Raw genomic sequence first — 24,015 nt, 5'->3', positions numbered from 1 at the left:
CTACCCTCTCTCCAACACCCCCTCCCTGCCCCCTTACCGCGCTGCCTGGACGTGGCTGGGCCAGGACAGGAGTCGCACGGCCAGAGCCGGAGGATGCGGCGGGAGCCCAGCGGCCGGAGCCAGGTGGCTGGCCAGGTGGAGCCAGGGAGGGCTGCGGCCAGAGCTGGAGCCGGGCAGCCGGGGCCGCCGCCACGCCCAGACCCACGCTGCCGGAGCCCGGCCCCCTGGCAAAACAGCAGGGGCGGCTGGAGCCACGGGGCCAGGCCGGGCTGGAGGTGGGGGGCCGTGTCCAGAACCGAGCATCCCGGTAGGTGGGGGCACGGCAGGGCCGGGGGGGGTGCGGCCGGGGAAAGGTTCGGGGGGGGGGGGGGTCGGGGACGCGGGGCCGTGCCGCAGCCGGTGAGGGTCGGGCGGGGACCCAGGAACGGGCAGGGCCGCAAACGCGGGGCCGGGAACGCCGGGGGGGGGGGGGAGACGCGGCCAGGGAGGGTCGTGCGGGGACCCAGGGACGGGGGGGGGGCGCGGGTGTCCGGGCAGGGTCACGGCCGGGAACGCGGGGGGGGACGCGGCCAGGGAGGCCGGTGAGGGTCGGGCGGGGACCCGGGGCCGGGGGGGGGCCGGGCAGGGTCGCGGCCGGGAACGCGGCCAGGGAGGGTCGGGGACGGGGGGTGCGTGGGGGCACGGGGACGGTAGGTGGGGGCACGGCAGGGCCGGAGGGGGGTGCAGCCGGAGCCGGGCGGCCGGGGAGGGGTTCGGGGGGAGTCGTTGACGCGGGGCCGGGCAGGGTCGCGGCCGGGGAGGCGGGGACGGGCCGCGGCCAGGGACCAGCCGGGGCACACGCCCCCCTAGTTTCCTACCTTAGGGTCGTCTTCCTGGGCCGGGGAAGCCTGCTTGCTTCTCAGCCCTCCCAGGCTTCCCGCGCGAACAGCTGATTCGCGGGAAGCCGTGGGGGAGGAGAAGCAAGGAGGAGCTTCATGGCAGGAGGTGGAGACGCCGGACAGAGAACTTTAGCATCCGGTTCTCTGTCCGGCGTCTAATTTTAGCAAACGGTTCGCGCGAACTGTTGCGAACCGTCTGCAGCTCACCCCTGCCTTTAACTGTTTGTAGGCAGTTAGTCTCCTCTCAGTTTTCTTTCCTCTAGGCTGAAAATATTGGCCTCTTAACCTTTCCTCTTAAGGCTAATTTTCAAATTTCTTCTTTCTTTAATGGGTTTAACGATATTTTTAAAGAATGCATCGCTTACAGCTTTAAACTTCCACATATATGGAGTGCAAAAGTCACTCTGTGATACACCACTTGACTATCAAATACACACAAGCTAGCTGTATCTGTTTTACCGACTGCCTTTAAAAAAGAGCAGTGACTTTCAGAGACACAAAACCAAATCTAGAAGTATGGAGTAAGACACACAAGATAAAATCAAAGTAAACAACAACTCATTTGAGGATAGAAACCTCTATGAGATTGCAAAATTTAGTTTCCCTTTTACATTCACAGTTTAACCGATAAAACAAGAAAGGGATTTTATTGTACTAAGTCAGGGGTTCTCCGACTTTTGTATTGGTGAGCCCTTTCACACAGCAAGCCTCTGAGTGCGACCCCCCTTATACATTAAAAACATGTTTTTATATATTTAACACCATTATAAATGCTGGAGGCAAAGCGGGGCTTGAGGTGGAGGCTGACAGCTTGTGACCCCCATGTAATAACCTCGCAAACCTCTGAGGGGTCCCGACCCCCAGTTTGAGAACCCCTGTACTAAGTCATTCTTAGTATCAGAGGCAAGAAGCTGGATATCACCAACATAGGTAGGTGTGAATTAATGCAACAGAATTCTAATTCTAGCCTGCTGTATTTACATAAAATTTAAATATTTTAAAAACATAACTCAGAATTTAAGCCTGATGAGTTTGCCTGTATTACAGTCATTCTTCTCAGAAGTCTCAGTGCTTTCAGTTACTGATGTCTATTTTATGTTTAAATAAAAAAAAATCTATTTGGAGGCAATATCTTCCTTTTAGAATGTCCCTCTAACAATTATTAGTCAGGACAAGTTAGATGGAGAATATTACAAACCCTGATGCTCAACATACTATTGTTAAAAAACTTAAGAGTCTATAAAAGCTTATGATTGGGTCAGACTTGTACAAAGCTGGCTAGCAAAAGAGAGAGAAGACAAAGTTACCCTCAATGCAGTGAAATAAGTAGGGAAATGAAAGTATTTCATCTTGATTAATTTAACTCTCAGAAATTAAAGGACTTTTTTTAAAGTTTAGCTTTAGTTATTCAGCGGCTGATTTTCTGGTGTGTTGTGTGTGTTGCCAGTGTTCTCCAATTTATTTTCCTTCACTTTACGTTTCTCCATAAATATTTGAATACCATCAGCTAGAAATCCTATACTTGCGAAAAAGCCAAACACCTGTGAATGTGAAAGAAACAGTTATTTAAAATGTATACATAAACATTAATAATATTCCAACTTTGATTGAGAACCTGAAGCAAGAGAACAAGCAATCTTCTTCATGCAACCTCTCCCCTTCCCAGCTTTCCTGTAGTATTTCTATATACATTCAGTCTCCAGTCTTTTGAAGTCAGTGGTTCAGTTCTTTACAGAAAGATCAGAAATCATAGTGACATGTTTTGTACTTTATAGTTTTTATTTCTTGGATCAGGTGTGCATGGTACAGGACCTTACTGTTTGACTGCAAGGAATTCAGAGTAAAAACTTTTTACATACTAGCTTAGAAGCAGAGATTAATGCTATTTTTTTTTTAAAGTGTTGGGTGAGGCAGTAGCATAGTAGAGATATAGTCAAGGCCAACTAAAAATGAGTCAAACTGGTGCCTGAGCATTAACGGGATTCAGTGAAGTTTCAGAGAGTTAAGTTTTATACCGTTGATTTGAGCCAACACAATAGAATATAAACAATTAGATCTAAGAGTGAAAGAATTCTTCCATCTCCCTGCTCTGCGGGGGAGGGAGGGAGGGAGGAGGAGCCATGAAAGTGTCTGTGTTAGTATTTGACACACAAATGAATATTACAGAAGGTAAACGTATTCTTCCTGTAAATTCTAAGATCATTCTGATTATAGGATCAGAGTTCTTTACTTTTCTAATGAATCTTTATTCAAGAAGAATGTTCTTTGATTTTGATGCTTTATAATTTAGCACAAAAATAATATGAAGACTCTTTAAAAAGCGTGCTGGAGAAGCGAGACACTATGACTTCTTCACATGAATCCCAGAACTGCAGAGCCTCCAGTGTTCCTTGTGAGCTACATGCCCTGCTGCTCGTCGAACTATTTCTGGTACCATACAGCTTCCTAGATGCTCTGAATATTCTGCACACTTGAACTCTGCAAGTATCCTCCCTGCTATAACTGACTCCCCAGCTGTATGGCTGTTACCACTCCCCACTCAGCCTTTATGAGAATGTTCTAGAGTCCCTAGGATAGTGGTCCCCAAACTGGGGTATGTGCCCCCATATGGGGGTGTGGAGGAACATTCGGGGGGGAGGGGCGTGTGGCAGGGCCCGGGCCAGCCCCCATGACGGGGCAGGGAGGGCGCGCCACCCAGCCCCACTCTGCCCTCAGACCAGCTCAGATCTCAGCCTCAGCTCCGCTCCAACCCGTGCTCTGCCTCCAGCCCAGCCTCGTTCCCTCTCCACCTCTGGCCTCAGCTCGCAGAGTCCTAAAGCCTGGGCTCCAGCCCAAGTCCAGACATCTACACAGCAATGAAACAGCACGGCAGTCCAAGCCCCCCCGAGCCTGAGTCGGCTGGCATGGGCCAGTCACGGGTGTCTCTTTGTTGTGGAGAAAACAAGAACAAACCCTGGTGAGTCTGAGAGAAAAGGTGTAGAACCTTGGGGGCCACGGTCAGAGGGAAGGGTGAAATGAGGATAGTGACCCATGGAGGGGCCAGAAAACATAGGGCCAAGGTTGCAAAGCTAACTGAAGGGACTAAGAGCTTTTCCCAGCATCCACAATATTATGGAGCTCCTAGGGTGCACCAAGCTTCCAGCAAACCTTATGAAGACCACAGCTGGAGAATGTGCCCATCATGTGGTTCTCCCACACTCTGTTGTAGCAGAGGTTGATGTACCAGGTCTTAGGAGCCCTGAGGTAGCCACCTCTTCCTGCATCCTTACCTCAACAAATGCATTGCCTTCTGTTTTCTGCCCACAACCTGGCCAGAGCGTCCCTTCATCTAAACCTTGAGCAGAGGACTGAAGGTTTAACATGGTACAGAGTCCGGGGTGTTTTCACATACTTACAATTGCAACAGTTTCAACAGATGACTTGTCATTGGTTGCAGCAAACACAATGGAAGCTACAAAAAAGAGAACTCCCACTACTGTAGTGACCCAGAAATCCTGCAATCATAACAAAAAAAAAGAGAAAATTACAAACTAGTGGAGGCACTGGTTGGTAAAGGAACCAGTATATTAAAAATGCCCAAGTTAATCAGACAGTGAAATCATATGTGAAACCTGGCACTATTATAAATCTAGAAAACATGTATATTTCTAATTATATACAGCACAACGGTCAACTGCAGCAATGTGAAAGGAGTCTGCAAGACATACTATTCTTTCTATGCCTTCCCCCTTCCTACCTCACTCACATCCATCTAAATTCTCTCAGCACATTCCACATTCAAGAGAAGTCTGTTTAGCTATTGTAGTTTCATTAAGTTCTTAGAGGCCTTGGGGAAAAGGGAGCCTTACGAGTGTGGCGTTCTCTGATCTCTAGTGCACACCATGTAGCAGGCTCCTGGCCAGAGCCTGGCTCCCTCGGGCGAAGCTGAAGTATGTTGTACATACTGCCCCAGAAGTGTCTTGCAAGTTAAGGCTTCCCCTTTACTATGAGACTATAAATAAAAATCTTATTTTATCCTTAAAAAAAAAAAAAGTGCATTCATTCAGATCTCTTGGTACTGATACTCTCCTACCTTTATGCCTTCAGTCAAAGAATCTACATATTGTTTGCTATATGACACAATTCTTAAGTTAGGTGGATGCTCACAACACAAAATAGTGTTCTTGCCAATATTGTATTTTCTGAAATTCAAAAGCATTCTGAGCATAACTGGCCTCTGAAAGAGGTGGAGGATGACATGAGGTAAGAAAACATTTCTGTACATTAGATTAGGGAAACAGGCAAGTTCCAAGTAATTAAATGAAATATTCTACAGGGTGAATCCATGTGATAGACAGGGATCCCAGTATTACGTGCTGGCAACAAACTGCACTCTATAGAGGCTATAATATCATTTAATATTAGTTTGTGTGACAGAATGCCAAGTCCTAGGACTCTGCCTGAAAATGCAGATCTATGTTGCTGATCCACCCCAAGGGCAAAACTAAATGGGCCTCAATAGCTCCAGCTCAATAAAACGAGAGTCTAAAGGGCAAGAGAGGAGGTATTTCAAAGCCAAACCCTAGAAACAGGGAGTTCAGAGGAAAACTCAGGTGAAAGTTTAGATTTATTGTTTTAAGTTAAGAATAAAGGAAAACCCCAGAAAGGGAGGTAGAATGAGTTTCAAATGGGTATGTGTGTTCATGTGTGGTGGAGATGACTCATTTATATTTTAGTTGAAAAGGACATAGTCACTTTTAAAAATCTCATTAAAACACACATCTTACCTATGCCACTAGCACAACAGATTATAAGAATTCCCAGTTTTAATAATCTAATTTACTTTTCATTACAGGTTCTCAGTGTTGCCATGTTTGGGTTGCAGAAGGTTTGTTTTTTTGGGGAAAAAAAAAGTTTCCACTGAAATTTAAAAACAAAAAACAAACAAAAACACATGCAAATATTTCTCCTGGTCTTACATTTTGTGAGTTCTGATTTGTTCTTCCCCTCTACTCATTTTTACTTCTTAAGGCAATACCAGGGGGAAAACCTGCACTTCTTGTTTTAGAAGTTATAATAATAATAAATAATAATAATTGGAGATATACCTATCTTCTAGAACTGGAAGGGACCTTGAAAGGTCATCAAGTCCAGCCCCCTGCCTTCACTAGTACTGATTTTTGTCCCAGATCCCTAAGTGGCCCCCTCAAGGATTGAACTCACAACCCTGGGTTTAGCAGGCCAATGCTCAAACCACTGAGCTATCCCCCCCTCCTTCTATAAACTCTTTTTGCTCACTTTATCAGAGACAAGAAAACACAGGACAGCCCCTTTAGAAATATAATTTGATTTTATCTATAGCTTTTCATACCAAAAGAATCCCAATTCACTTTACAAAAATGATCTTGAAACAGACATGGCAATCTCCTGCAGAGCCAGAAATGCAAATATGGGAATTACAGGGTGAAATCATGTGGCCTTGTTATGCAGGAGGTCAGATTAGTTGTTCATAATAGTTCCTTGCAGACTTAAAAATCTATGAAACCTAGCTGTAACAAAAGAGATGCGCACACATGCTCAAGAGAACTTTTGTTAAATAAAACATGCTTATTGATCCTTAACTAAACCTATTATCACACATAAGAAAATCTTTACTGTATGTCCAGATAGTATTTTCCAATTTTATCTAAAATTCACTGTGCCTTCCCTCACCCACCTTAATATGCAGGGAGGAGATTCACTGGCATAGGACTCATTTTGTCAAGTGACTTTTCAAGCAGTGTTAACCCCTTTCTTCACGCTCTTTATGTTATTAGCTAGTTAAGGGGCACACAGAGGAGAAACACCTGCTTTGGTCTGAACCCTGGGTCGTTTATCCCAGGTTTAGAACCAGCAGTCAGCTTTCCTGGAAAACAAGCTGTCATCTTTCCAGTTCCACAGCCCAGAGCTGAAACTCTGTATCTCACCGTAGCCAATGTGAAAATGTGTAAATAGTTGCTAATATAAAGAAGATAACTCAGTTAACATTGTGTAGTCTTGTTACCAAATAGTACATATTGTCTGGACAGAAGAGTTATGTAACTTAAATTGCTTTAACAAAAAACACCTTAACATTTAGAAGCGAAAATAATTAAAAATAAAGCAGTTCCTTACCAATGCCTTTAATCTATCCTCCTCAATCCTCTCATATGCAGAGGTGCAAAACACAATCAGTATCAGGAGACTCAGAAAGGTGGCACTGAAGCTTATAAACTCAAAGAAATAAAGCCCACCACACAGGCTACAACTCTCCACAATTTCTTCAAGGATGAAGGCCAAAAAGGAAAGCAGCTGTGGAAAAATAAAGATTATTCAAATTATCTAATCAATTTTCCAATGTTTGTATCAGGCAGTCAGCCGATATTAAAGCAGTGAAAATAATTATCTCTGATAAAAAAAGTTTAAATGTCAAAGCCAAAATAATTTTGTATTTGTGGTTTCTGACCTGACAAACCATGACACAAGTACAAAAATGCCATAAATTAAACACTTGATATGTAGAGAAAAATGCAAGTTTGCTGTTCAAATTAACTAATACAGTAGATCAAGCTAAACAGAACACATTACACCAGACACACACTTGGTGGCTATACAGTATACATTACCAATTCATGGTTTAATGCATGTGAATGAAGGGAGCAGACTAGGAAGACAGGTGTTTGGTTGTCGGATGCTCACTCAGGACAAGCAAAATTGTATTTCTTTCTGCCTATCGGGAATGCTACAAGACCTGAATGTAGTCTCAGGCGCATTGGCTGGCATGTACAGCCCAGAGCTGAAAATGAAAACTAGTGCCCCAGCTTCCTTTTAATAAATGGCAGAAGCAGCTCATCCAACTCAGCTGCTTCTCGAAATTCTACTTTTGATGCTGATGAACCATTTGTGCCCCCACCATACTTCAGAGAATGTACACAGCTAATTAAGCACACCCTCCCCACCCCAGTGCAGTATGGGGATGTTGCTCTTTTCCAAAGCAAACAGCACATTTTTTTTTTGCTGAGACTAAGGTCAGACACACCAAATGGTCAATCTACCCAGAAGTTCTACACCAGGGGTAGGCAACCTTTCTGAAGTGGTGTGCCAAGTTCACTGTAATTTAAGGTTTCGCGTGCCGGTAATATATTTTAACGGTTTTAGAAGGTCTCTCTCTATAAATCTATATTATATAACTAAACTATTGTTGTATTTAAAGTAAATAAGGTTTTTAAAATATTGAAGCTTCATTTAAAATAAAATTAAAATGCAGATCTTATCAGTTTAGTGTGATCCTTGCCCTCGCTTTTCCTTGCTGAGTTTTCCCCAACGTGGGCTACAGCAGGGGGTGACTGAAGAGCGCTGGGTCGAGGCCAGGAGCAGAGCCCTGGGCTGGCTGCCGGTACCCCAGGCTGGCAATGGGCTGAGCAGGGCTGGCAGCCGGAACCCCAGACCAGCAGCAGGATGAGCCGCTCAGCCCACCACTGACTCCGCTCAGTCCATCGCTGGTCTGGGGTTCCAGCAGGGGTGAAAGTAACTTAAATTTCTTACAGGTACTGTCATATTGCAACCCCCCTTGGGGGGAGGAGCTCAGGGGCTGGGGATGTGTGGGTGGAGCACTCAGGGCAGGTGGGTGGGGTGCGAGGGACTTAGGGATGTGGATGAGGCAGGAATCAGGGCTGGGAGCATGGGGGGTGCAGGAGTCAGGGTTGGGTGGCATGAGGGACTCAGGCAGGGGGTTGCGGTGTGTGTGTAGGGGGGAAGTCTGGGGCGGGGGAGCTTGGGTCTGGTGTGGGACAGTCCTGGTTGCAGCCAAGTTACCTGGATGGGTCCCTGCCCCACGCTGTTCCTGTTCCTGCCAAGGGAGCTGTGGGCCAGCTGTGTGGGGACACTGCATCTGCAGGCAAATGGGGAGCGTCAGCAGAAGACCCCCTGGCCTGCGGCTCCCTTCCCCCCCGAGGGGCTGCAGCTGTGCCTGTAGTGCCCTGGTAACCAGCCACAGTGATGATAGAGGGACAGCAGGACAGGCTGGGATGTGGACACCTCCACCGCACCTGCCGCTGGCCCCTTTCACTTGCCTGACTGCCTGCTGCTTAGCCTGGTGCACGGGGACGCCAGTGCCAGCCTGCCGGAGAGTTCCAGCAGCCAGCAGGACCCCAGCTGGGAGCGTGCCACACGCCGTGCCTCCAGCCACAGTGGAGCGCCCCAGCATCAGCCAGCTCCGAGCGTGCACGCACCACCTTACTTTCACTTCTGGGTTCCAGCTGCCGGCCTCTTGCCAGCTGGGGTCCTGGCGGTCAGGATCCCGGCTGGCAAGGGGCCAGCAGCCGGAAACCCAGAGCAGTGGTAGGCTGAGGGGGGCTGGCGGCTCAGCCCACTGCCAGCTCGTACCAGCCGGGGTTTCAGCCGCTGGCCCCGCTCAGCCCGCTGCCGGCCCGGGGTTCTGTCCATCCAGGCCAGCAGCGAGCTGAGCGGGACCGGGGGCTGGGACCCTGGGATGGCAGCGGGCTGAGCAAGGCTGGGGCCCTGCTCAGCCTGCTGCCAGTCTGGGGTTCTGGCCGCCAGCTCCGCTCAGCCTGCTGCTGGCCTGGAGTTTCCTCGGCGTGGGTTCCCTCGGACCTCCGCATGCCATTAAAAATTGGCTCACATGCCACCATTGGCACGCGTGCCGTAGGTTGCCGAACCCTGTTCTACACTCACCTCAGACCATTTTATTTTTGAGGGAAGGACACGAGTTATTTTTTTTTTTAAAAGAGAAGTCATTTGAGCTACTAAAAAAAAAGAACTTATGACAACTAGACAGTCCATGGGACAAGTCACCTTAAAGAAATGTTTCTCTAGCTTGAAGAAAGGAGAACACAGTTGTACTGCTAACCTCTCAAGGGTGCTTGCATAACATTTTGTTTTCAGTTCTCTCATTTTGGCCACTTCCCAATGGCTAGGTTTCCCCATACTACATTACTGACCTAGGGGACAAACCCCCGCAGTAAAGATTCAATGGAGTAGGACATTCCAGGAAGGGAGAATCTGACTGGGTCATAAAATTAAGGGTAACTCTACAAAGGCTTTGTTTCCATGCCAACTATTCACTTTTTTACAAATAATACTTGGAACACGGCAAGCCTTCCTGGGTAGAGGGCTTAACTTCAGGACTCTATTAATGTTGATCTTAACCTGCAGGTATCACCCTTAACAAGACTTTACTCATCTCTACACCCATCCTCTCACAGGCTGTATCTACACTGGCAAATGCATGATTTGCAATTTATTACTGTTGTAGCAGCAGCAAAGGTTGCAGTGTAGACAGGTTCACCCCCACTCTGGACTTTAGAGTACAGATATGAGGACCTGCATGTGAACCCCTAAGCTGAATTACCAGCTTAGATCTGGTTTTGCTGCCAGCACTTCCAAGTACTAACTCCCTTCCCTGGGTAGTCTTGATAGCCTTCTTCACCAATTTCCTGGTGAACACCGATCCAACCCCTTGGATCTTAACACAAGGAAAAAATCAATCAGGTTCTTAAAAATAAGACTTTTAATTAAAGAAAAGAAAAGTAAAAGAAAAAAACCTCTAGGAGAGATTAGCATACCAGCCAGCTACTCTCACAGACTCTCACAGATTCAAAACACAGAGGATGTTCCCCTGGGCAAAAAACTTAGTACACAAAAGAATTCCCAATTCCCATGTTAATTCTCTTAAGCTCTTTTATTCCAGAGAATTAAAGGTTTCCCAGTTTACAGCTCAGGGAGCAGATGTCGCAGAGTGGCCTAAAGGTGTCTACTATGAAGGGAAAAGTGACGGTGGCGTGGAAGAGGTGAACCTCTCCACGACCCTTGGACGCCTGCAGCGACAGCAGATCAAGGAGCTGTGCACTAGCTTCGCGCCAAAGTTCTCAGCCACCCCAAGACGGACCGAATGGGCATACCACTCCATTGACACAGGTAATGCTCACCCAATTAGAACCCCACCCTACCGGGTGTCACCTCATGCCCAAACTACTATAAAACGGGAGATCCAGGACATGCTACAGATGGGTATAATACGCCCCTCTAACAGTGCATGGGCATCTCCAGTGGTTCTAGTTCCCAAACCAGATGGGGAAACACGCTTTTGCGTGGGCTACCGTAACTCATCCCGACAACTATCCAATGCCACGCACCTATGAGCTACTGGAGAAATTGGGACATGCCCAATTCATCTCTACCTTACACTTAACCAAGGGATACTGGCAAGTACCACTAGATAAACCTGCCAAGGAAAGGTCAGCCTTCGTCACCCATGCAGGGGTGTCTGAATGTAATGTGCTCCCTTTCGGGCTGCGAAATGCACCCGCCACCTTCCAAAGATTTGTAGATGATCTCCTAGCGAGACTGGGAGAATCTGCAGTTGCCTACCTCAATGATGTGGCCATTTTTTCTGATTCATGGGCAGAACACCTGGAGCACCTGGTCTTTGAGCGCATCAGGCAGACAGGACTGACTGTTAAGGCTAAAAAGTGTCAAATAGGCCAAAACAGAGTGACTTACCTTGGACACCAGGTGGGTCAAGGAACTATAAACCCCCTAAAGGCCAAAGTGGATGCTATCGAAAATCGGCCTATCCCAAAGTCAAAGAAACAGGTCCAATCCTTCTTAGGCCTGGCTGGATATTATAGGTGATTTGTACCACATTACAGCCAAATCACTGCCCCACTGACAGATCTGACCAAAAAAAAAAAAAAAAACCACAGCCAAATGCAGTTCAATGGACTGATGAGTGTCAGAAGGCCTTTAACCAGCTTAAGGCGACACTCATGTCTGACCCTGTGCTAAGGGCCCCAGACTTTGACAAACAATTCCTAGTAACCACAGATGCATCCCAGCATGGTGTGGAAGCAGTTTTAATGCAGGAAGGACTGGATAAAAAATTCCATCCTGTCATGTTTCTCAGCAAGAAACTGTCAGACAGGGAAAGTCACTAGGCAATCAGCGAAAGAGAATGCTACGCCATTGTGTACGCCCTGGAAAAGCTATGCCCATACGTTTGGGGACGGCGTTTCCAGCTACAAACTGACCATGCTGCGCTAAAGTGGCTTCATACCACCAAGGGAAATAACAAAAAACTTCTTCGGTGGAGTTTAGCTCTCCAAGATTTTGATTTTGAAATTCAACACATTTCAGGAGCTTCTAACAAAGTAGCTGATGCACTCTCCCGTTAAAGTTTCCCAGAGTTAACTTGTTAAAATTGTCCTTGAAATGTGAAAAATCTTGTAGTTTTTACATAATTAGTAGTATATATAAAGGTGCATGTGTTTTATTAATCTGTTTATTCTAAAGTTCTAGGGGGAAAAAAATCACAGCCAGTGTGGTCCAACACTGTCTGAGATTTGCGGGGGGTGTCATAAACCGATAGTTAAGGGTTAATGCCTCTTTTACCTGTAAAGGGTTAAGAAGTTCACCTACACTAGCTGAAACCTGACCAGAGGAACCAATGTGGGGACAGGATGTTTCAAAAGGAAGGGGGGGAGTTTCCTTTGTCTAGGTCAGTTTCAGCCAGAGTGGAAAAGATCAAGGAACCAGCCTCTTATCAGAGTAGTAAGTTTTAGAAAAGAATAAATAGGTTTATGTTTATTTTCTTTTTGTGACTTTATCTTTGTGCAACTAGAGGAATAATCAAATTGCACAAAGACAAAGTCACAAAAAGGAAATAAACATAAACCTATTTTATTCTTTTCTAAAACTTACTACTCTGATAAGAGGCTGGTTCCTTGATCTTTTCCACTCCGGCTGAAACTGACCTAGACAAAGGGAACTTCCCTCCTTCCTTTTGAAACATCCCATTGGTTCCTCTGGTCAGGTGTCAGCTAGTCTAAGTAAAAGAGGCATTAACCCTTAACTATCTGTTTATGACACAGGTCTTCAGCACTTTTACCAGCACATCATCTAACCAACGTGCCAGTCTACTCTGAACAGGTTAAGGCAACACGGAGGTAAAAATAAGAGACCTGTCTTAACTACATCTAGTGGTGCTACCAAAGGCAGAATGCAACAGTAGGAAATTAGGACTTTTAATTGGTTTGCAGAAGAATGTTTGGGGGTTTTCGGGGGGGGGGGGGGAATTTCCACTGAAATTTCAAAACAAAACCATGGAAATATTTCTCCTAGTCTTACATTTCGTATAGACCAGACCACAGAGAGCTAATGCCATCACCTTTGCAGCACCACCTATCTCTACCAACTTTATGGCCAGAATCCGGGATTTGACTTTATGCAGACAGCATGCTCATCTCTAGACAAAACATTATTAGTTTTAATATCTTTAATTTATAAAGCAAAATTAACCTACAAAAGTTTGTGGGCTGGGGGAAGGCCAAGGGAGCTGGAGAGCTCCAGGCTGGAAACCCCCCAGGCTGTGGCCTAGTGGAAGGCCAATTAGGTACTGGAGTTGCAGAGGGCAGCCCATGGGTATGCAGAGGCAGCAGGTCCAAACCCCCCTTGCCTATGATGAGTGGCTTTGACACTGCAGTCTGCCCCAGTGAGCAGGGGCTAGATGGTGACATGGCTGTAGCCCATAACTGAGGTAAGGTGGGGATAGAGGGTTGGGGATTCCCCTGGGTGAGGAGACCCTGAGACTGGGGGGTATTGCCAGGGGGCAGCTCCCCAAAGACAAGGGGCACTGGATCCAGGGAGGGACATGGGGGCCAGTGGCAGCGGGACACTGGCCTGCAGAGGGCACTCTGGAGGCTGGAAATGCTAATTCCCTGAGATGACCATCAGGAGATGCTGCAGCAGTGAGTCATGCACTGTCACAGGAACAAGCAAATCATTGGAACGCTCCTGTTCTGCCCGGCACTAGGAACACCACAACAGGCAGACTGCTGCTGCAGGGGGAGGGGAGACAGACTGCTGCGCTGCATTGCCACTCCTCAGCATGGAGAGCTCACAGAGCTGCTCATGATGCTGCTCTTGGCAACTAAGGGGGCTGTGGGAGAACTCGTGTAGCAATCAGCTCTTCCGTCCCACAACACTGCACTGTGGGATACATACCCACAGTGCATTGCTCACACTGTCGATGGTGTCCCCAATGTGGACATGATCTGTCGACAGAGAGAGCAAGTGTGAACACCCTTTGGCGATTATTGTTTTGTTTTGTTGACTTTTGGGTGTCGACATAAGTTTTGTCAACAAAACTTGGTAGTGTAGACAAGCCCTTGGACACAGAAAACCTTGGGAAAACCAGTATTCTCCAAAGCCTTCTCTACACTTAAGTTTTGACACTGCCTCTGCTGGCATGGTTAAACAGACAAACCCCACCCCCCAGTGTACAAGCAGTTAAACCATATGAAAGTGCTTAGATTGATATAGTTTAGGCTATGTCAACACTAGGATTGCTTTGCCAATATAATATACCGGTATTCCTATACTGGCTAAGCACTCCTAGCATGAATGCAACTACACTAACAAAGTTATGCTTGTCTGGGGCTAGTACAACTATCCCCGTCTGTACAATCTATATCAGTAAACTCTTTTTTCCCCAGTACAGGTGGTGTCTACACTACAGAATTCTGCAGGCAGAGCTCTCTCAGTCAGGGACTACACCTTTTCACACACCTGACTGAACAGCTATGCCAGCACAAGTCTGTAGTGCAGACATGGCCTTATTCCAGTTCAGCAAAGTGAAATAAGTTATATTGGTATAACCACATCCACACCAATGCTTTTACTGGCGTAACTATATTGGTAAAATATCACACACAGCCTGCCAGCACAGTTACACCAGTAAAACTTTTTAAGTTTAGAGCGAGCCTAAGAATCAGGGTTGCCATCTTCCCAGTTTATCCAAAGGTTTTCATAATATCTCCATCTCCCCCTTTACATCTCTAAATAATCACTAGGTTTCACTTTCTGATTTTCATATAATAGCACAATAATATGTATTTGGACTCACTAAAAGGCAGAAAAATTTTAAACACTTATATTGGACAATTAGTTGCCAGTGTCCATTTAAAGAGTTGGAATTCAAAACAGCTACTCTTGACTGATTATTTTCTAGTTAATAGCTTACACCAAGCTGCTGCACATGCTACATCAGGGGTCTCAAACACACAGCCCGCAAGCTCCTCACGCCCCCTCCCCCCGGCCTTTCCCCAGCGTTTACCTAGAGCGGCTCCGGACCGACACGCACCGGAGGCAGGACAGGTTCCCTGCCTGCCCCCGCGCCGCTCCGGGAAGCCAACAGAACCTGTGGAAGGAGGGGCGCAGGGGTGTGTGTGGCTATTGCTTCAGGCACCGCCCCCAGCATCTCCCATTGGCCGGGAACAGGGGGCTGGGAACAGGGAACCGCGGCCAATGGGAGCTGCTGGGGGCGGTGCCTGAAGCAACAGCCACACACACCCCTGCGCCCCTCCTTCCCCAAGTTCTGTCAGCTTCCCAGAGCGGAGCAGGGGCAGGGCGGGCAGGCAGGCAGCCTGCCCTGCCCCGGTGCGTGTCGGGCCAGAGCCCGCCCCCCGAACCCTTCCTGCATCCAAACCCCTTGCCATGCCCCGCACTCCTCCTGCACCCCAACCCACTTCCCTGAGCCCCCTCATGCACCCCTCCTGCACCCCAACCCACTGCCCTGAGCCCCCTGCTGCACCCCCTCCTACACCCCGACCCGAGCCCCCACTGCACCCTGACCCCCTGCCGCACCCCGCACCCCTCACCCCAACTCCCTGCCCTGAGCCCCTGCCACACCTCCACGCCCCTCCTGCACCCCCTGGGGGCAGGGAGGAGGCGGAGTTGGGGTGGGGATTTCAGGGAAGGGGTTGGAATGGGGGCAGGGAAGGGGTGGGAAGAGGCGGGGCCTCATGGAAGGGGTGAAGTGGGGGCGGGGCCCATTGCAGTGTGGGGAGGGATAGCTCAGTGGTTTGAGCATTGGCCTGCTAAACCCAGGGTTATGAGTTCAATCCTTGAGGAGGCCACTTAGGGATCTGGGGCAAAAATTGGTCCTGCTAGTGAAGGCAGGGGGCTGGACTCAATGACCTTTCGAGGTCCCTTCCAGTTCTAGGAGATTGGTATATCTCCAATTATTACCTTTATTACCTTAGTAAATGCCGCCCTCAGGCCAATGTACGTGGCCCTTGTGGTCATTTGAGTTTGAGACCCGTGTGCTACATAGTGGGTCCTAGTCAAGGAAAATAATTTACAGCCTGAGTTTTTCTTTAATATGAATATTAGCAGCTCAGCACATGTGAACTGTAAATTTCCCAATCTAAACTGTGCCAGAGGGCAACATTTCAGACTAATATTCTATATTGAATACGCAACAGTATTAAATAGGATGCATCTTAAAGAGTGAAAAGAACTACAGCTAAGAAACAAAAACAGTAAGGCCATTTTCTCAGCACACTTCCTTTTTCTCCTGTAGTTGCTATAAGGCAGATTGCTTAGAAATCAACGTCTGCATAAAATGATGATTGCTATGGATTTCTCCAAAATATTTCAAATCCATTGTTTGAGGATGTACGGGGAATGTGCTTTTTTGCCCTTGCTTTTTAATTTAAAAAGCAAAGATAGCCATTACAGGTATTTTCCATTTCCTTATTATAATGTTTATCACAATCATATTGAAAATGTGAGTCACGTGTTTTCATTTTCATTCATAATTTCTGCTCTTTATCAGCAGTGAAGAGTTTCAGTATGAATCACCTTTGCCACCCAGTGAAAAAGTAGAGCAGAAAAGAAGCAACATAACTGCTAGAAACCCACTTTGAACAGAGCTCAGAAACCCAAATAACCATGACGCTATCTCTGGAGCAATGGTAGATGCTCCTCAGTTTGATCCAAAACCAAATGGCTCATGAATGTTTACTAACAGCCATCCTTTTGTCCCTGAAAATCATTCAACTGCTTGCATGTTAATGAACATGCCGCAGTTAAATTTAAAATCAGTGAAGAGGAAAGGTTATCACCACGTATATGACTTCCTTCAGGTAAAGTGGTTTTTCCTACATGCAGGAATTTGACAACGTGTGTCAACCATGCTTTTCCTATTACATAAATTGGCAGCTGTGTTTTTTTTGTAACTATTTCTTCAATCTCAATTTCTTAATAAAAGCTTTAGATGGAATTTATTTAAAAGAAAATGTACTGTCCTTTTCCCCCCACAACTGAGTTCTTTATCTGGAATTATGAAGATGCTTAATTGCTCTGTTCTTAATTGGTATTTTCTTCTGCATTTCTGTTAACTGTACTCATCTGCAACAATTAATCCAACATGCACCTAAAACACTGTAGAAGGTGCAGTTAACTACTCACAATGCTCTTTATGCTCCTTAAACTGTTGCAAGGGGAAAAACAAAAACACAGGAGTTGACTAGCAAAATGAGGAAGGAAGAACTGACTTTAAATACACCTGTACCTCGATATAATGCTGTCCTTGGGAGCCAAAAATCTTACCGTGTTATAGATGAAACCGTGTTATATTGAACTTGCTTTGATCCACCGGAGTGCACAGCTCCACCCCCCAGAGCACTGCTTTACTGCGTTATATCCAAATTCGTGTTATATCGGGTGGCGTTATATTGAGGTAGCGGTGTAGTTCTTTTTTAATTGTATATTTTTCACTCTGTATATTCATAGTACTCTGTTAAAGCTATTTAACATGTCAAATAATTATTTCTCATATTTACAGAGGGCCACCATCTGTCCTACATTATTTGTAGTGTGGTAGAGCTTAAAAATCCCAGTCAGAGTCCAGGGCGCTAGATGCTATATAAACACATGGATTTTCCTCAATAGGGGACAGGAGATTCCACGTTTCAGTTTCCTCAGAATCATTGTCGAGGGTCCCCTGCCTTTAAAGCCTGCAGAGGTCCTCACAGCCACACAGCTCTTTAGAAGCTAACTGGGGCAGAAGTACCTCTGGAGGACAAATGTCTCTGCACTATACTTCCCTAGTTATCCACTCTCCATGAGACCACACCTCCTTAGAAAAAAAGTGCTGCCATGGGGTCCCTCCCAGACAAGCACAGAAAATCATCCTCAGGATTTTCAACCAGCAGTAATTTTTTGTTTGAATTAGCACTCTGAAATCTTAGACCCCTGGGTAAACCACATGTAGAGAATGGCTGCTCCCTAGCTTCTCTTCCTTTCCAGAATTGCAGAGCCTTTACTGTGCAGAGTCTTCTATACCAGAGGTTCTCAAATTGGGGGGGTGGGAGGGGCTTGAGAAGCTGCTGGCAGCAGTGCTGCCTTCAGAGCTGGGCACCCAGCAAGCAGCCACCACACTCCCACCGCCCAGCTCCGAAGGCAATGCTGCCGCCAGCAGCACATAAGTAAGGGTGTCATTATATGTATTGCCTATACACTTAAATGGCTGTCTGAATCAATGCCTTACTGTTTTAAATACTTAGTGAGAGCTGCACGTTGATTTTAAATAAAAAAAAATCAGTGTATATATATTTGTCGGCAGGAGGACGGGTGTAAACTGCTACAGATATAAAGAAGAGGGGTGTGATCAAATAACTTTGAGAACCTCTGTTCTACACTGTCCGAAGACCACTAGGGAGAATGTACCCAAGTTCTGTCCCTCCTCTACAATGCCAGTTTGCTACCCTGTGCACTGCATAGCAGAGGGTATTGTGGTCAAAAAAGTATTGCAGCTCACTTTTAAACCATTATCCCCATGTTGTGTGTCCAGAACCATCCACCTGATATTAACACCTTCCTTTATCACTTGAATGATAGTCACTTATTGATGCTAACATTACATACACTCTTAGTAGTTATGTATAATTCTATCAAGTTTCTGGCATAGCCTTAATGTTAGATAGGTGTGAACATACAAAATAAAGTTGTGAAAACAAAAGGAAAGTTAAACAAAGTGAAATACTTGCCTATGAAATTGTAACTGTTTAACCACTGTTGTCTAGAGCCTCAATTGTGGCATTTCCCCACAGAAACCTTCTGGTTTAAAATTGCATACAAGGGTTGATATTCAAAGGATTCTGCTGATTTCACAAGTCTTTAAAAGCAGGGTTGGTGCAGTGAATGAATAGTTCAGAAGCAAGAGCAGATCTTTAAGCTTAAATTAGAACTTTCCTTTTCAGTCTAGCATTATACACAAAGGTTTCTGCATGCAATACTTTTTATTTTTAAATCCTTCACTTAAATGACAAGTATTACTGCTTTAGATATTAATTTAGAACCCTAGGTCTTGGCACAATGTGCCTTCTCCTATCCAACTTTCTACAGAATTTGAACCAGTTTTGGATTGAAACTAAATTCCTTTTGTATTAACCAAAATTAAAAGAACTCCATGCAAAACTCAAATATCTCTTTGGCAGGTACATTTTTATGTGATACACAAGTGGTTTCAAAAAGAGGCTTCAGCACCAGCAGTCAGCAATATGCTATCATTATTTATCTCTAACAACTATAAGTCATAAGTAAAGTGTTCCCTCTATCCTGAATATCATGCCATGATCTTAAAAACTGGAAAGTAGTTCTCTGCAGTTGGCTTTATAGTATTTTAGAGAATATTGTACCATACATATAATGGAATCAGATGATTTGCTGTATGTAACATCCTATTTAAAAAGCACCCTAGACAAGCGGTAGTTAGTTTGCAATTTTAAGATTGCAGTACTGAAGTTTTAATCGCTGTTTTGCATATGATCTGTACAACAGTAGTCTCTAGCAACCCAACGTGCTATTTACTATAAAAAATATAGTAAGAGGCAGTTGCTACCCCCAAAGAGCTGAACAGACAACATAGACAAAAGAGTGGGAGGGGAATAAGAGACAGAGAGGTAATATGACCTGCCCAATGCCACACAGTAGGTCAATGGTAAAGCCAGGATTAGAACTCACTTCTCCCAACTCCCATTGCACTATCCATTAGACCACATTACTACAACAGATTGCAGAGATTACACTAACATATTTACCTGGATTTCCAAAATGAATAAAACTATTTCACAAATAATTTTTAAGTAAAACACAGCATTTATATGCTTTCCTTTGACAAGGGCATGTCAGTCATAGAAAGCTACCTGAATTTCATCCACAGTAATGTACAAGATTTTTTTTTTTTAATTTGTGTCTGGACCAAGAACTCAAAGACTTGTGCATTTTGGGAGAGAAGGAAGCAAGATAGAGCCCTGCGCAGATAAAAAAAAATTGTATCCGCATCTGATCCACAAACATGGTCTGCAGATATCCGCATCCACAGATTTGCAGGGCTCTAAAGATTAAAAAAAAAAAAAGTCTCTCTCTGATGAGCTTAGCAGAAATCTGGCTTTGGTTACCTACACCCTTCTGGTGTCCCTACAGTGACAGGATAAGGCCATAAACTGCCAAAGCTTTAAGAACATATCGAGTTTGTGCCCACATGGGTCCAGCAGTCTTTTCTTGTCTTTGTTTATGAACAGCTCTAGTAGTTTCTCTCTTCCCCCAACCAGAAAAGCTGTTGCCCAAGAGGGATGCACCTGTAATTGTCTTTATGAAGGCACATGAGTAGTCTATATAAATTACTGGGATTATTTATATGAGCAAAGGTGTTTGCATGGCAGTAATACTCAGCAGGCTCATTTTATCTAACAATAAATGTTTTATAACAAAAAAAAATAAAACAAATCAAAGAAATTTACCTTCAAAAATATTTATATAAAGCAATTTAGGGCTTTGAGAATTGTTTAAAAATAAATTTAAACCATAACTTTCTGAAGTTGTGTGTGTTCCCTTACCATTACTGGGCATATTCTTTTTCTTTTTTAAAATGACTCACGTTTTAAAATGTTATGATCCTCTTTTTGGCAGTGCCTGATTAATAGGCAGAAATCACCTGATGCTGTTGTGATTATGACATTTCAGAACTAAAACTAAAACCCACTCAGCTTTCAGGAAAACTAGCTGAGTCCCTTTCCCATTTAGGTTTCACAGTCTTCTCTAAATCCAAACCATGCTGTGCTATTTTCTTTTTTCCTCTATATATTAACCAGAAATTTGAGAGAGATTATTTATAACCTCCCACATTTATGAATAAGGATCAAAAGATTACACAAAATATACATAAAAAGCCAGCAGAATAGTATCCCTTCCTTTGAAGACTTAGGATTCTTATGACTTAGAGTGAACCACTATGTAACACTCCAACAGCTCACCACGATATAATGAGGTTCAACCAAGATTTTCTACCACCTATATTAATGGAATGTAGCCTCTGGTACAGAATGTTAAGGCCTTCACATGAGTTCAAACGGGTTTAATTTTAAGTTAAAATGCTAAGACCAGAAATAGCAGTGCCACAGTGGACTGCGAGCTCTGGATCCTGCTTATTATTCGAACCTACAAAACCAACTGAAATCACTTGCTAAATCTAGCACAAACTTCTAAACAGTCAGTGTCTGTGAGTGTACTGTCCAAATAGATGTGTCATACTGGTATTGTGAACATGTCTCCATAGTAATAATAGTTTGAGTCTGCAGAAACATTACAATTACAATGCCAGTTCACCAATATACTGGCATTTAAAAGTTGAAAATGTACTATTTAATATTACCAAGAGTTATATATTTACCATTTGATTTAGCCTATTTTTTTCACTTTTTAAATTCAGTTAAGACTTTTTAGATCAAGCTAAATTTTCTCTCAAGTAAATGGTGGCTCTGTGTCTACACCTAAAAGAAGTATCTGTACTAACTTCTATTTTGTTTAGGAGTCTAGGATATTATTTTTAAGATTTGTTTATTAGAGTAAAGTTTTGTGTTAACATGTTATTGGTCATTTTTATAAACCACTGATATTTTGTGCAATGATAGATATAGCCTACAAAATGGAAATCAAAAGAGGCAGTAAAAGACAGCAGACAGGGAAAAAAAACACAGAAAACTCACTAATGAAAAAAAAAAACATTAAATGTAGACAGTAACTACTACATTTACAACTTCATACTTATAGCAACAATATTCATTGCCAAATAAAACACATGCAACACAAAGAAGGGACAGCTGGAAACATTCATTTTGTGTTGTACTCAATTTTGTCCTCTTTTTATTTAGACAGCTTAGTTTATCACAGAGAATTATAAACTTAACCAAAATAGCCAGGATTTCTATGCCTCTAACATAAAGCAGACTTGTATCAACAGCCAAATAAAAGCCACCATAAAAACACTCTTCTTTTTAGTGGACTTGAAACAAACGGATTTTTTTTTGAAAATCAACTAATCTAGTTGAACATTCATGTCCGAGCACACATGGAGAATGGTGACAAAGCAGGAATAACAAAGAGCAGGGCAGTGGTGTGGAAAGGCAGGAAGACTGGAAATGGGGCGGGGAAACGTGACATTGCGCAAGCCAACAGGTTAAGAAACATTAATTAAGGTTGTATGCAGTGTTGGTGTAGCCGCTTGGTCTCAGGATATTAGAGAGAGAAGGTGGGTGAGGGGCTATATTTTATTGGACCGATTTCTGCTGGTGAGAGACCAGGTTTCAAGCTTGCACGGCGCGCTCCTCTCTTCACTTCGGAGACCCGAAGAGGAGCCCAGTGTAAGATCGAAACCTGCTCTCATCGGCAGAAACTAGCCTAATAAAAGAGATTACCGCCCCCATCTTGGGTTCCTTAATTAACGTTTGTTACCCCCCTTATTTGCTGTGTGACCCTGCACTGTACAGTCAACAGACGTGTCACCCCTACTGCCCGGAGCAGACCCCCCTCTACTCCAGACCCAGCCCACGCCATAGCACAGGGCAGGGGCCCAGGTAAGCGTCGGGACAACAGCAAGGGCAGGGAGGAACCCCAGCAATGCCGGGCTGCGAGGGACCCGACCAGCCCCCTGCGCTGGGGCAGCGCCAGGCTTTCCCCCGACATTTCCGCGGAGCTGCCGTCTGGCGTCACTGGAGAAACAAACCGAGCCCAGCCACCCCCGCGCCGGGAGCCGGGCAGGGCGGACAAGTCGCAGCGCTGCGCTCTGCCGCACACCGGCCCTGCCTGGCGCGAGCCGTAAACAGGGCCACGCCCGGGACCAGAGCAGGGCCCCCCCGGGCTGCGCGCTTGCAGCGGGGCGGGCGGGCGCGGGGCGAGAGGCGCTCAGCCGCCCGGGACCACCCCGGCAGGGCTGCGACACCCCGAGTTTCTCGCCGCCCGCAGCCGGGCCCGCTCCTCTCTGCCCGGCGCCCAGGCCGGGGCTCACTCACCACTTGCGCCCCTTTGAGCAGCAGGCGCTGCCGGCTGAGCCGGGTGACGGTGCACCCGCAGGCGGGGGCCTGGCGCTGCGGCTCGGTGGTCTGGCCGTACACTTTGCCGTTGTCCATGGCGGGGCAGGCTCCGGGAGCCCGAGCTGCGGCCGAGCGAACCCCAAAGGCCGGGCTGAGGGCGCCACCGGGGCGCAGGAACGTCGCTCCGCCGCCGGGGGAAACGCGCGAATCAGGCAGCGCCCGGGTCCCGCCGCCTCCCGGACTTCCCCTCCCCGCTTCGGGGAAACCAGAGGCGGAGCCCGCTGTGCCCCTGCCCCCAGACGCCGTGACCTGTGCTGAGGGGCGTTTCCCCCAGTATGAGTTTTACATATCAAGTATCAGAGGGGTAGCCGTGTTAGTCTGGATCTGTAAAAGCTGCAAAGAGTCTTGTGGCACCTTATAGACTAACAGACGTTTTGGAGCATGAGCTTTCATGGGTGAATACCCACTTCGCCGGATGACATAGTGAGTTGTCATAAACATACAGAAACGGGTAACATAAAATCCCTCCTGGGAAGCTGGGCTAACTCACTTCTCCTGGAAGGGGTTAATAAGCTCAAATAACCTAGTTGGCATCTGACCAGAAGGGCCAATAAGGAAAGAAGATACTTTCAACTTTGGGGGCGTTGTTTGTGGTGCTCTTTGTTGTTCCCGCTCCGGAGGGAGCGAGAGACCAGGCAGGTAAAAACATCTCCTGAAAACCAACCTGAAATGATCCATCTAAAACAGTGGTTCCCAAACGTTAACAACCTGTGAACCCCTGGCACTAAAATGTCAAGTCTCACAAACCCCCTCCTAAAAATGAATATTGCCAGGGATTTTCTCCTTTATCTGAGTAAAATTATAAAAGCAGTGATCGTGGACATATAAAATTTGTTTTTATGACATGCTTATCACACACTATTTACTATTAATTATTGTTTATCACTACCGTATTTTTATCACATTAT

At 45.8% G+C, this 24,015-nt stretch overlaps 1 protein-coding gene across 1 annotated transcript; it reads right to left on the bottom strand.

Annotated features, from left to right (window-relative positions):
* Positions 1–1,439: 1,439 nt before the first annotated feature.
* Positions 1,440–23,269, bottom strand: CMTM6 (CKLF like MARVEL transmembrane domain containing 6). The gene is made up of 4 exons (XM_045003093.1): positions 23,027–23,269; positions 7,011–7,187; positions 4,274–4,372; positions 1,440–2,419 (listed from the first exon to the last, which is right to left on the bottom strand). Exons 1-4 carry the CDS (start codon positions 23,141–23,143, stop codon positions 2,279–2,281), a joined length of 534 nt encoding a protein of 177 aa, XP_044859028.1. The 5' UTR covers positions 23,144–23,269; the 3' UTR covers positions 1,440–2,278.
* Positions 23,270–24,015: the final 746 nt, after the last annotated feature.

Source organism: Mauremys mutica, chromosome 2 (assembly GCF_020497125.1).
Source record: "Mauremys mutica isolate MM-2020 ecotype Southern chromosome 2, ASM2049712v1, whole genome shotgun sequence".
NCBI lineage: Eukaryota > Metazoa > Chordata > Testudines > Geoemydidae > Mauremys > Mauremys mutica.
The sequence above is the reverse complement of the archived record's forward strand: the minus strand, read 5'-3'. Positions and strand labels throughout refer to the sequence as shown.